The 14338-nt window shown below is 37.2% G+C and overlaps 2 protein-coding genes across 2 annotated transcripts; both read right to left on the bottom strand.

Annotated features, from left to right (window-relative positions):
* Positions 1–6726: 6726 nt before the first annotated feature.
* Positions 6727–8109, bottom strand: LOC113314971 (hexokinase-1-like). The gene has a single exon (XM_026563298.1). It carries the CDS (start codon positions 8107–8109, stop codon positions 6727–6729), a length of 1383 nt encoding a protein of 460 aa, XP_026419083.1.
* Positions 8110–10910: 2801 nt separating this feature from the next.
* On the bottom strand, positions 10911–14167 carry LOC113317926 (hexokinase-2-like). Its single transcript, XM_026566037.1, has 9 exons — positions 13581–14167; positions 13126–13276; positions 12852–13034; positions 12624–12698; positions 12372–12527; positions 12113–12211; positions 11890–12020; positions 11687–11768; positions 10911–11579 (listed from the first exon to the last, which is right to left on the bottom strand). The coding sequence occupies exons 1-9, from the start codon at positions 13850–13852 to the stop codon at positions 11229–11231; spliced, it is 1500 nt and encodes a 499-aa protein (XP_026421822.1). The 5' UTR covers positions 13853–14167; the 3' UTR covers positions 10911–11228.
* Between the last annotated feature and the right edge of the window lie 171 nt (positions 14168–14338).

Below are 14338 nucleotides of genomic sequence, written 5' to 3' on the forward strand. Positions count from 1 at the left end.
GTTTCAAGTTATTCCAAGCCCGGGAACCATAGTATGCATACCTGTATGTGTGCTGGTTTGATAGTTGAAGTCTGGGAACTTAGTATGCATACCCGTATGCGTACCGGCTTAAAAGTTCAAGTCCGGGAATTCAACTGACTTTGGTCATGTAGGACAGTATGCGTACTCGTTCGCATACTGGTGAACCCAGACCAAGTCCGGAACTTAGGTATGCGTACCGGTTTGCATACTTGAGTGGGTTAAGTTCTAAAATCGGTTTTTTCATGAACAAATACATTTATATATTAAGGAATGCAATATTTTTCAAACCGTGGCTATAATGTTCATGAATTGATTCGAGTAAATCAAAATCGAGTTTGCTTCAATCATGTCTTGTATACTTCTATGAGAATATAAACAATTGAATAACTATAGAACTAGTTTCATTTGAGTCATTTGAACTAGTTGTGATTAAGATGAACAAGGTTGATATGAAAGTGTCCATATGGCTAACTTCGGTTAACTATTATTGAGCCAACTATGTGTACATGTTTAGGTACGGTTACTCATATCTAAATGAAGTCACATTTCATTTGTGTAGAACAAGCTAAGTTTGATATAACGGTTGAAAGATATTAACTTGACTCTAATCCGGTTTTCAACTAACGATGAATATTGAATGCTTTGTTACCAAGGTAGCATTGATAGCAAACCCTGATTTGAATACTATATAAAGGAGAACACTAGAAACTGGGAAACCTAATCCCCATACCTCTTGTGTGTTACTAGTTGAATAACTAGAGTCGATTCTCCTTTAACCTTAGGTTTTTTCTCGAGACCCTGTAGGTTAACGACTTGAAGACTTCATTGGGATTCTGAAGCCAGACCCAACTATTTTCTATGTAGTTGCGTGTTCTGATCTTACTTGTTCTATCGTATTGAGTACTATCTTATCTAAGATTTGCTTGAGATTTAATCTCCGATAGGTAAGATAGTAGTCACAAACATTATCTTCTCATCGTTTTTGATTTCAAAATATCTTGTTTCGCTACCATACGATTAATATTATTGTGAGGTGATTAATATTATTAGGTTGTTCTTCGGGAATATAAGTCCGGTATATCAATTGGTTCATGTTCACCTTGATTTATCAAAAGACGGAACAAAAACTCGTAGGTATTTCTGTGAGAGACAGATTTATCTATTCAATGGACTTTTCTGTGTGAGAAATTTTTTTTTATCAAGTTATAGACTTTGGGTCGTAACAACTCTTAGTTGTGGGTGAGATCAGCTAAGGGAATCAAGTACGCAGAATCTGGCGTGGTTCAAGAGGCGTAAGGAACGCGACTGTACCTTAATCAATGTGAGATTGGTTAGGGCTCAACTATATTGTAGTCCGAATTTAAGTTGTAGTAGGCTAGAGTCTGTAGCGGCTTAATACAATGTGGTGTTCAAATATGGACCAGGTCCCGGAGTTTTTCTACATTTGCGGTTCCCTTGTTAACAAAATTTCTGGTGTCTGTGTTATTTTTTTTCCGCATAATATTTTTATATAACATTTTAATATTTCTAGCATTGCTAGAACTCTCTTAAACACTTCTAAGAGTTCACTGATTTATTAAAACAAATAGGTGTTCGAATCATGATTAATTTTTTTGGTGTTTAAATGAGCATCAAGTAGCTTTTAGTTATTTGGCTAACTTGCTAAACCAAACAGTCATTATACACGGTTCATTAACCGAACCTATGTGTATAATCTTCTATTGTACATAGTTTGAAGACCTATTTTGTTTGCTTGATTCTCAAGTTATCTTATCTTGAATTCTAAGCTAACCCTGGTCTTTGAAAACTATAAATAGAGCATCTCTGTCAACTGGGAAAATCAATACCTGAAACTTTGTGTCCTAGTTGATTCTAGAGTCGCCACTATTGACCTTTTAGGTATACGAATAAAAAGACTTCGCTTGGGTGTTCGTTAAGCCAGGTATGACTATTTATACCTTGATAGTTCTTGAATCCTGATCTTGCTTTCTGTTATCGAGGTTTTCGTAATCTCTTTCAGGCAAGATAGGTAGTAATCACAAAGTTCTATTCGTCTCAGACTTTGTGATGCCTCAAGATAGATATATAAAGACTGATCTCAGTTGATCTTTCGAAGATTGTTCTTGAGAGGTGGTTAAGAATCTAGGATGCTCTTCGAGAGTCGTAAGTTCCGGATTTGTGAGGTTTGCAAGCTTGCTATTGCAAACTTTTTTCCACACCTTGATCTAAACGAAAATCAAACAGGCTTATCTGTTAGAGGACGATTGGTATCAAAAGTCTTCACTTCGGCTGAAGCAACTCTTAGGCTGTAAAGGATGTTAGCTAAGGGAATTAAGTGCATAGAACCTTGCGAGGTTCAAGAGACGTAAATAGCGCGACTGTAACTGAAACACTTGGAGGGTGTATTGGGTCCAAACTACATTCCAGTCCGAAGTCTGATAGTAGGCTAGTGTTTGTAGCGACTTAATACAATGTGTGTTCAAATCTAGAAAATGTATCGGGGTTTTTCCGCTATTGCGGTTTCCTCGTTAACAAAATTTTTGGTGTCTTGTGTTTTTCCTTTTCAGCATTATATTGTTTATCTTTATAATTGGATTTACACGAGTTTGTATGTATTAAATCTACATAGATAAGTCCGCTTAATTGTAATCGATTACGAGACTAGTTTCTTGTAGAGTTTGTATATCTTGAAAGATAGATAACAAGTTTAACAACTTGGCATAATTCTGATTGAATTATTTGGATATTGATTTTTGAGATCGTCTAAGTACACTGCTTAACAATCAGGTTCACGGACCTTGTGTCTATATATATGTTGATTGAGTAGAGGTTGAGGTATTAACTCTATACATATTGTCAATGATCAATAAGTTGGTCTACTTGCAATTGTGTTAAGTTTTGTCTATACAGGTTGCCCAACGAAAAAGTTTGGTGTATTTGGTATCCCCTGTGTTTTCAGATGTTATGTAAATTTTGTTTCACTAAATAAATTTGTGTTAAACGGAGAAGATATCACAATAACACTCGGATCGGAAAATTTTGTGTTTGGAAATTGACCATGCCAACATAAATTCCACAAGAAAGAAACTATCGACTAAAACATATATGGAGAATTTATAAAGTACCCCGTTTTATTGACCTCGTTTTTTTGTTACCCCCGTCTTTTACAAATTTTCTAAAGTGCTCCAACTGTTTAGTTTTTCATCCTAATTAGTCAACACTAGTTTACTTTCTTTAAAGTTTACTTCTTTACCATTTACTTGTTAGTACGTTTACCTTCTACATCATTTTTCCAATTTGTCGAGCTCGCTTCAGGATCGTGTCATCATTTTCAGGTTTGTTTCATCATTCCCTGAAAGGGTTCATCATTCCCAAGTGTCTTGGGGTTTTTGGTTGGTGGAGAATCAATCTTCTACAATATTTTTCCGGTTAGTCGAGTCCGGTTCAGGGTCGTTACACCACTTTCAGGTTCGTCGAGCCTAGTTCAGGATCGTTACACCCTCTTTCAGGATCGTCGAATCATTTATCCTCTCTACCAAGGAGATTAGTTCAGGGGTAAATTGGACTTTTAATTGGAAAGATAACTGCCACCTAGCACTTAACAGAATGGAATTTGCTTTTTGAATAAAACGGGATACTTTAAAAATTTTGTAAAAAACGGGAGTACTTTTAAAGTGTACATTTCAAAACAGGAATACTTTATAAAATGTCCCAACATATATTCCTCTAGGCCATAAAAATGAGTGTGTTAGGATTACACAACTCTCAAGGAAAATGTGAAAGAGAAATGTATTTTTTTTTCTACACAATTATGTGTCAAAATTTTGAATTGACATATCAATGTTAAATCCTTACACATCTTTCTACGTAATGAATATAAATATGACTTTTGGAAAATTTAGATAACAATAGTTATTAGCAACGATAAATTTGAAAAATAACACGTGAAAATGAAACACATACTTTGTGCAGGACAAAAATAAAACAGTGTTTCTAAATAAACCGACTAAAAGACAACACAAAAACAATTTGAACCCAAAGTAACTCCTGAAAGGGCTTTTTACGGAAGGGTAACCCTGCGCATGGGTGGTCAAGTACCCACCCTTGAGTGTACAAAGTACAAACTCTACAGTGAACTTATAGTTGTGAAAACTACAGCCACACCGATTTTTGAGTTTTTCTCCACTGTGAAACCCACAGTTGGAAATCTTCAGGGGTGCCTAATTTTCCCTTTTGTTTAAATCAGGAGGAAGCAACATGAGAAGTCTAATGTGCATCCAACGCTATTGACGCTTCAGTGAAACGCAACCGAGCATTAGTTTATGATTGCACGCAAGTTATAACTTAGGAAAACATAACTCAATTTGACCTATGAAAACATGTAACCTACAAATTTCCTGCAGGAAATAAAATTACATTGGACGACAATGAACATCTTGCTTGTAATCTGCTTGGCTATTTCCTTTGTGACTACCCATGTCATTTGTGTCCACAGCTTTGTTGCTGTTCTTGTTGTTCTTCATACTTATTTGATCGTTCCTAGACTGTTCAGTTGCTGCTGGTTGCTCTTCTTTTTTGTGTACATTTTCAGTCTTCGTTTCTTCAAGCTCCATCAATTCTCCCAAGAACAGGATGTGGATTTATACTGGCATGAGCCTGTATTTTGTTCTGAATGGAGTTGATCCGTGTCATACAATAGACACAGGGAAGAACACATGTACAGTACATATGATGACTCATCATATTCTGGCTTGGTATATGCGATGACACGTTGGTGTTTTCCTTTTTGGAGAAAAAATAAAATTTGTTAATGCATACAATTCCATCCCCTGATAGGGTGCAAAGGGTGGCCACTCAGGCATATGATCAAAATAAATTAGGGTCTGAACTGGATTCCCTTGGGTCATCATGACTCATGAACTCTTCTAAGCCGACTGTTTACTTGTTTCAACCACTTCTTAGCAATGCATTCAGCAGTTTCAAAATTACATAAGAGTTTTAATTCATCATAAAGATCTAGCTCCTTTTGACAGTGCGAAAACTAGAAGTCATCATAAAGATCTAGCCTGCAATATTCACACTTCGTTGAAGTATGAAACATCCACAGTAAGTTTGAATTAATTATGTAGAGGTGGACAGAAAGGAATTTAACAGGAAACATTTTATGATAGCACTTTAAGATGCAATTAAAGGTTTTCCCCGCATTCTTTTCTCTTCTTAAGTAACATGACTACTGCTGTTATGTTGAGAAACTAAAGCTTTGTATATTGAGGAAAAAAAAGAATATCACGAAAAATACCGATATGGGAACTAGTGAGTCAAGCATACTGGACCTTACATAATTCCATAGACTTATGCAGTACCTAGCAAAATCATAATTCCATTCTAAGAAGAAACAAATGCAACAAACCTAGTGTCAATAACAGGCTAGCCATCTTTGGCAGATCAAATCAGGGTGCCAGAGTTACCAATCTTTTATATCTGAGTTACTCACCTCCTCATACCCTAGCCTCTTAAGGTGAAAAAAATAAAAATTATATAATGAAGACATTATTGTCGGCCGATGAAATTCCACAGACTTTTGTGTTAAAAATGATGCATCTAACCGAACCTCAGTGTTAAACAAGAGCGGAGGTAGACATAAAATATGGGATAACTACGATTATAAGAAAAGGCATCCAATCATAAAAGGATGACAAAATCTTTGGTGCCAACAGTTACTGCATCCTTGGTACTAGCTAGTGTGTCAGGTGCCTCACCAGAAATGATCCCCCTAATGGATATGGAAACATAGGTTACTTACATCGCATTACTTTGAAACTTGAGAGTATTCAACAGTTGTAACGCTTATCTTGATAGCTATAACCAAGAATGATTAGCGACTTAAGTTCTGTTCCGTGTTCGGACATCCAATTTTATGACACGAAAGTGATTCTACCTTACCATAACACGTGGAGGTGCAAACTTGAATCCTCAAATAATCAAATTATCTATTACTTAAGCGAAACAAGTTACTGAAGTACTCATCACATTCTCCGATTGCATTTAGATCGGGTGGGCAAGGCAACAAATTGCACATCCAAAAAGCAGTATAGCTCAACCAAAATAAAAAAGTATGCCGTCAGGTTGAGATTGATGACATAAAACAGACAAGCGGTAAACTTTATATCAAAATGTTATCAACCCTGCCAACAGGCTAGCATAGTAGCATTGTTTAAAGACACAAAAGTAGCTTGGTTGTAGTTAATGATAGAGTTAAAACGTAAATCATGATCGCTACACAGAGAACTCTGCCTACTTGACACTGTCGTTCTTACTAAATAACTGACGAATGATGCCAAACATTAGTGTTTTTTCCTATTCAAGCTTCTAGTTCTGTGCTATGAAAGTGATTGTATCTTAACATACCATGTGGAGATTCAAATTTGAATTGTATCTGCAGTAGTGTGGTGTTTAGTGATGCAGAAAAATTACATTTGCAGGTCTTTTGACATGTTTGTAGAAGTTTTGCCCAAAATAGAAATGAACTAAATAAAAGAATACAGTGTATTTGACTTATATTACGCCCATATATGATTTCACCAAGTTTGTAATTTACAGCAAGAAAGAAGAAAATGGGCAGAAGGCAGACCGAAGTGCGATATCACAAGACACTTTCAGGTTATACAATTATAAACATTCGGGTATTCTGTCTTATCAGGATTCTTAAACTCCGGGATACTGAGAATGAGAAGCTGCAAGAAGAGCAGCTCCAATTCCAGAGCCATCATTTGCATGCTCAATAACAACCGTGTGTGCAACTTCATCTCCGAGTAACTCATTGAGGGTGCTCTTCAAACAGGATCTGAATTTGGTGTAGTGCTCAAATAAACCTCTATCCACGGCTACAACACTTCTCTGCTTATCTCCTTCCTTTACCGTGTCTTTTCCCATCTTCTTCAAAATACCCAAGATCCCTGCAGCCGAAAGACGGGCAGCAAGTGTTGCAACAATGTTGCAGAGATCTACAACCAATTTTCTTGTTTCAAGGTTAGTATCAGATATCCCAAAGATGTCCTTCAATTTGCTTCCAACCACTGCCAAATCAGGGGATGTGTCATGATGCATGGCAGACATTTCAGGAGTCCTCAAAACGAATCGAGTCTTAAGTTTTGATGGAACAATATCACCAAAAAATCCAGCCTCTTCAGCCATTTTGCAGAGGACTCTACGCACAATATCCCCCAAGTACATCCCAGAAATTATCTTCTCAAAAATCTGTTCACCAACGTTAAGACTGTCCTGGTCCAAAGCCTGATCGTATTCAGTAACAGGAAGGTGTGATGACCGGAAGTTACCCCACTCCGTGTTGATTACCATTTCTCCTGATTTGGGAATGGCATGTGCACGCTCTACATATGCTGCGTTTGTTCCAGTTCCTAAAATAACTGCAGCTGCAACATCATTATTGAAGTATTCGCCTCCAGCTAATGTACCAATTGTACCGTTCACCAGAGCTGCCACACGCATGTCAATCCCCTGTCTGTCTAAGGCCTTGGTTAGTTCTACCACTACATCTTTACCAACCGCGTCGTCAATGGAGAAACCCTTTGTCCACCTAATAAGAGTTCCAGACGCGATTGATAATTGCTTGACAGGGAATGAAAAGGTGAAACCCAATTCCCTCTGACTACCAGGAGGGAGGAAAAAATCTTCTTCTGTAGCTATAAATCTTGCGAGTTCCTTCGCAATGAAATCAAATAGCTCACCTGAAGTGGCAGTCATCAGTTCAGGAGGAATCGAGACTTCGGTAAATTCTTGTTTAGCAACACACCCATCTCTTCCACCCAACTGTACACGCAACACACGGAAGTTTGTGCCGCCGAGATCCAAAGCATAAAATAACCCATGTTCATGTCCAGTAGGGAGATTATGAACATAGCTATTAAGCATCTTAAGCTTGGTACCACCTTCAGAAGCAAGACCAGCATGCATCTCAGCAGTCATAGCATCAGCAACTTGTCTCAGTTTTCCAATTGGTGTAGAACACTTCTCTTCAAACTCTTTTAATATGGACATAGCTTTTGTCATCCTATCCGAACTTGTCATCCTGTGTGTTTCAGTTAATGTAGCTGCAGCACATACTTCTGCTGCACGAATATATTTTTGAGTATCACAAACACGCTTCATCAGCTTACTCAAGGTAGCGTTAGGTTGAAGAGTTCCTAAGAAAATTGGCTTGAACCGGGCATTAGCAAAGAGGAGACTCGACTGCCAAACCTTTTGATCTTTTTCTTTGATGAATTTAAGAAAACTCTTTCTGACTTATTATTAGCTGACCAATCTGGATCTATTCTTCCTCCTGACATCTTTTTGTTTACGCTGCTACAAATAAAAAGTTGTTCACAAGACGTACAACACAAGAAAATATAATACTCAAGCAAGAACGTAATTGAGTGAAAGATTTGGTTAAAACTTTGTGTATTTATAAGATGTTCAAAGACTAGATCTGGAAGCCTTTTCAAAAAACTTCCTCTCGGATTCCCAATTCGTCTCTAAAAGGGAAAAGCTTTTCTCAAGTCGAAACATTGCTAATAGGTTACCTAATTTCTTGGGGAGAGTACAAATCCAATGTTTTGTCTTATTGTGATTTTGGTATACCCCGAATCAAATTGGTATCCCCCGACCGATGTTGAAAGATGGGTTGTTGCTAGATTGGGTAAGCCGCTTAAAAGCTACTAAAACCGACTGGTTCCTTCAGTGAAACGACCCGAGCATTAGAAGACCTTGAAGCCATGAACCAGACTCTAATAGTCAGACAACGCCAAAGGAACGATGAGCTGCAAGAAGCTCAAAAAGAACTAATCAGTGTGAGCTGCCTCTCTTTTCTTCTCATCTCTTTAAAAGAAGGCTGTTATTGGGGCGTCACACTCCTTTAGAGGGGCGTCACCTAATAAGACAAAAACGGATCACCCATAAGTAATATCAAATACCCCTTATCTTATATAATTTTGCGATGACCAAACAACCCTTGTTTGGCTAATTTTAATTTAGCTTAATTAATTACGCCTAGGTTGGACATATAACAAACCTAGGCGTAAAATTGGAATTATGCCCGGAAATCAACTAAACCTATGTGTAAAATTGGAATTACGCCTGAAATCAACTAAACCTAGGCGTAAAATTGGAATTACGCCTGGATATCAACTAAACCTAGGCGTAAATCGGAATTACGCCTGGAAATCAACTAAATCTAGACTTGAACGACATGTAAATCAAAGTTTACGCTTGAATTGAACTAAACCTAGGCGTAAGTTCTTCAAAAACTAAATTACGATTGAAAAATCTAGTACCTTACCCAGGCGTGACACTAGCAGAAAGTAAATAAAATCCTAATTTTACTTTGATTTCATTCGATTTAAGCACAAAAACGAGTACAAAAGATGGGTTTGTTCGATTATTACCTTACATAGACCATGGGTTGTTGTTGAGGAGTTTGAAAAATTCATTCTTCAATTGATTGAATCGGTGGAATGAGTTGAGGATGAAGTTGGGGTTGATTGAGATGTTGATTACCATCACTAGGATCAGTTTGCTTCTTCCTCATCTGTTTTTATTAGTTTTAATTGAAGGGTCATTTTGGACAAATTGCTATTGAATCAAAAGTATCCCTTAATCAGAATTTTGGTCACCAGATATCCAAGTGACGCCCTTTTAAAGGAGTGTGACGCCCCAATAACAGCCTTCCTTTAAAATCTGTAATCACTTGGCACAATTTTCATTGGTGTACTTTCTGTTGAAAAGCAAATATTCTAAAAGGTCGATTATGGCAAACAGGAAGGCCTAGGTAAGATTGCAACTGCATCCTTGCTGCTGAATGGAATATAATTTTAGATCAGAATGGCATTCTACAGGTTTCCTGGCAGACTAATTCTTCTTGATTCTAGGAACTGAAGAAATGAGTAATCCTGCTGTCATACGAGTTAAGAGAATGGTAAACCTTTCCTTGATGCATGCAAGAAGAAGTATAGTAGCGATCAAGCAGACGTGCAGGCTTCTCTACTTTGCACTGATTGGCAAGAAGTTAAAGACTCGAATTGCTTTCCTTTTGTAACTGTCAAGTAGGGGAAAACAAGTATAAGGTACTCTCCCTCACTCTCTCTTAAACTGTTTCTACAACTTGTTGCCGATTGGACTTTTAACCAGCCTTACATTAAAGGAGCTGAACGAATACAATGGGAGTGGGAGGTACATAGTCCCTAAATTACAAGAAAAGATGTGCATTGAATCCAGTATAGTTGTACAACAAATCCTATTCTAATTTGAGACGGCGCAGTGTTTTGTGAATAAGTATATCTCATAGTAATCGTAAGTTCTTTCTGTATGTTTTGGATCTTTATTAGTATGGTTAAACATTGCAGTTATAGTGATTACGGTTATCCTCTATAGTAGTAGGTCTTTGTCGTCTGTTTTTATACTGTTCGGCAACAAGATCCCTGTGGTTTCATTTATATGAAGATTACCACTGTAAATTCTGCTAATTAAGAAACTAATATTTGATTTGGCTTTCTGTAACAACTACCACTCTGACTCTTGTTTGTCATCTCCTATGATCCCTTTTGGGACATTGGAATTCTGATGGTAGATGGGTACTTCTTGTTCTTATTCTTATTAGTGGAATGGTTGGTGATTTCTAGAAGGATGGTTGGTGATTTCTAGAAGGAATGGTATGATTTTTAGGAGCATTGCAGTACCTAGACAGGCATTGTTCTTCCCAAGAGGCATACAGGAAGAAAGACTTGGTTTCAACTCTGTTGACATATAAAATGTTGCTCCTGTTCTTCATAGTAGTCATTCTGCTCTGTTAGAATTTTGTAGCGTTTAGTGATGCACTGAAAACAGAAATCAACTGAAGTAAAAGAACAGTCTCATTTCCCATTTTATTTAGAACAGAAGGGAAAAATACAGTGTATTTGACTTATATTACGCCCATATACGAAGCCATCAAGTATGTAATTTATAACAAGAAAGAAGAAAATGGGCAGAAGGCAGACCGAAGTGAGATATCACAAGACACTTTCAGGTTCTGCAATTATACACAATTCAATCCACCTATCACATTAACCATGCCCAGCGACTGACCAATAAAAAAAGGAGAAAGAAGTGACTGAAAAAGAAGAAAAGAAAATAATATTACTCAACAAAATATTTGTTTCCTCAATAGTGTCTTATAAGGATTCTTCGACTTCGGGATACTGAGAATGAGAAGCTGCAAGAAGAGCAGCTCCAATTCCAGAGCCATCGTTTGCGTGCTCGATAACAACGGTATGTGCAACTTCATCTCCGAGTAACTCATTGAGGGTGCTCTCCAGACAGGAGCTGAATTCAGTGTAGTGCTCAAATAATCCTCCATCCATGGCAATAACAGTCTTCTGTTTCTCTCCCTCCTTCACTGTGTCTTTTCCCATCTTTTTCAGTATACCCAAGATCCCTGCGGCGGAAAGACGGGCACCACGTGTGGCAACAATGTTGCAGAGATCTTTAACAACTTTTCTTGTTTTAAGGGAAGTACTAGATATCTGATATAAGAGAACAGAAACCATCAAACATTTAGAATTGCACCTTGTGAACAAACAAATATGAGTAAAGAGTTCTACTATATAGGAGGAAACAAACAAAACCATACCCCAAAGATGTCCTTCAATTTGCTTCCAACCACTCTCAAATCTGTGGATGTGTCATGATGCATGGCAGACATTTCAGGGGTCCTGCATAATTCACATTTCCGGGTTTGTTTACCAAGAATTCAAGCAAAACCTAAGAAGTGGGTAGTCAAATGCAGAACTTGGTAAATAATTGCTTCTACTACAGGTGAAATGGATGGTATACCTCAAGATGAATTGAGTCTTAAGTTTTGGTGGAACAACATCACCGAAAAATTCAGCCTCTTCAGCCATTTTGCAGAGGACTCTACGTACAATGTCTCCCAAATACATCCCAGAAATAATCTTCTCAAAAATCTGTTCACAGTAATGAAGGATACGAAATTCAAAACCACTGAAAATACACCAGCTAATTATTAATAAAGAAAAAGAAGACGTGCATACTGTACCTGTTCACCAACGTTGAGACTCTCTTGGTCCAATGCCTGGTCATATTCAGTCACCGGAAGGTGTGATGAACGGAAGTTACCCCATTCCATGTTGATAACCTAAAGAATTAGAAAGCAATATTAGAATATATCTTTTAACTGCCAGATGCATTGCTTTATTTAGGTGTTTTTAATGACCAAATTGATCACTTAAAGTAGAGGAAGCAAATTCAAATTAAGATAAAGTTCTAAAGAGTAATAACAGGTGAAGGCAACATACCATTTCTCCTGATTTAGGTAGGAGACCATGCCACTTAGGAATCGCGTGTGCACGCTCTACGTATGCAGCATTTGTTCCTGTACCCAAGATAACTGCAGCTGCAACATCATTATTGAAATATTTGCCTCCAGCTAATGTACCAATTGTATCATTCACCTGCATCAACAATGCCAGTTAAAAATCGGAACTGAAGATCCAGTATGGAAGGATAGCATCAGAAAGCTCTGAACTAAAGAAACAAAATTGACTTACCAGAGCAGCCACGCGCATGTCAATTCCCTGTCTGTCTAAGGCTTTAGTTAGTTCTCCCACCACATCTTTATCAACCTAGCACAAGGGCCAAAGGAATCATCATCAGAAACATGAAATTGTTCAGGAAGTTCAAGTTCGAAAAGAGTAAGCAGCAAATGTATAAAGAGGATAAACAGCAAACTATATAGTTATTAACTGCAAACTAGAGGCAGGTACGAAAAAACTAACCGCATCAGCAATGGAGAAACCCTTTGTCCACCTGATAAGAGTTCCAGATGCGATTGATAACTGCTTGACAGGGAATGAAAAAGTAAAACCCAATTCCCTCTGACTACCAGGAGGGAGGAAAAAACCTTCTCCTTCTGTAGCTATAAATCTTGCGAGTTCTTTAGCAATGAAATCAAATAGTTCCTGAAATATTTAACAAATAGAAAACATCAGCAAACAACATTACCAAAATCGACACAGAAATCAAATTTATCAGAACCACAATTACACATACACTTGAAGTGGCAGTCATCAATTCCGGAGGAATTGAAACTTCTGTAAATTCTTGTTTAACTACACGCCCATCTCTTCCACCCAGTTGTACACGCAACACACGGAAGTTTGTACCTCCAAGATCCAAAGCATAGAATAGTCCATGTTCATCACTACATTAACATAGCACACACATTCAATAAGTTAAAATCTCCTGCAAGCTACATCGCCAACCAAATAAACCCAATTTCATATTGCACAAACTCCACCTACCAATCAATTACAATTCAAGAATTAAACATACCGATTCTTAAAAAGAATGTACATGAACAATCAATCAATGTGGGTTTATCCTATTATGATCCAAATCAATCCAACCCAATCCAATCAATAATCAATTAAACAGATATAGAAACTTTAAATAAATCAAAAAAACAAAAATCAGAAAAAATTCCAGAGAGTTTAAGAGATGTATACCCAGTGGGGAGATTATCAACATAGCTGATAAGCATCTTGAGCTTACTACCACCTTCAGAAGCAAGACCAGCATGCATCTCAACAGTCATAGCATCAGCAACTTGTCTGAGTTTCCCAATTGGAGTAGCGCACTTTTCTTCAAATTCTTTTAATATAGACATCGCTTTTGTCCATCTCCCTGAACTTTTCATCCTATGTCTTACAATTAATGTAGCTGCAGCACATACTGCTGCTGCACATACTATTGTAACTCCTACTGTTACCTTCCCCATCACAATATAACCAAATCCAAATTCAAAAAACCTTAAAAACTAAAAATCCAAACTTTCTCTAACAAAACTGATTATTACAAACCCTCAGATCTCAAAAACCAAAAACAAAATAACCCTAAAATTTTGGATCCAAGATTTTCTTTTGTGATCTAATAAACTACACTATGAAAAATTGAGCTACAAAATCTTGATTTCTTATCTGATTCAGAATTGGAGAAAAAAGAAAATTGAAAACCCTAGATTGAGAGAAGAGAAGGTTAGATTTTTGATCTTGATGTTTTTAGGGTAATGAAAGCTATAAAAAGACAGAGGAGGATTAGATAGAAATTAGGATCAGTAAAACACCAAATTTATACTAAATTAATCTCTATCCTAATCTAATCTTCTTGGGTAAAATACTATTTCCACCCAATCCACTTTGATCAAATTTACTCTAATCTTATTTTCACACCCCACGGCCGTACAACCCCGTACAGGTTGTAATTT

The sequence above is a fragment of the Papaver somniferum genome, chromosome 10 (genome assembly GCF_003573695.1).
Source record: "Papaver somniferum cultivar HN1 chromosome 10, ASM357369v1, whole genome shotgun sequence".
In the NCBI taxonomy this organism is placed as follows: Eukaryota; Viridiplantae; Streptophyta; class Magnoliopsida; order Ranunculales; family Papaveraceae; genus Papaver; species Papaver somniferum.

Coding starts and splice junctions, on each gene's coding strand:
- LOC113314971 (XM_026563298.1), bottom strand. CDS start 8,109: ATGACAAGTTCGGATAGGATGACAAAAGCTATGTCCATATTAAAAGAG.
- LOC113317926 (XM_026566037.1), bottom strand. CDS start 13,852: ATGGGGAAGGTAACAGTAGGAGTTACAATAGTATGTGCAGCAGCAGTA. Junction 13,277..13,580: donor GTTGATAATCTCCCCACTGG/GTATACATCTCT, acceptor ATGTTAATGTAG/TGATGAACATGGACTATTCT. Junction 11,769..11,889: donor AAGACTCAATTCATCTTGAG/GTATACCATCCA, acceptor TGAATTATGCAG/GACCCCTGAAATGTCTGCCA.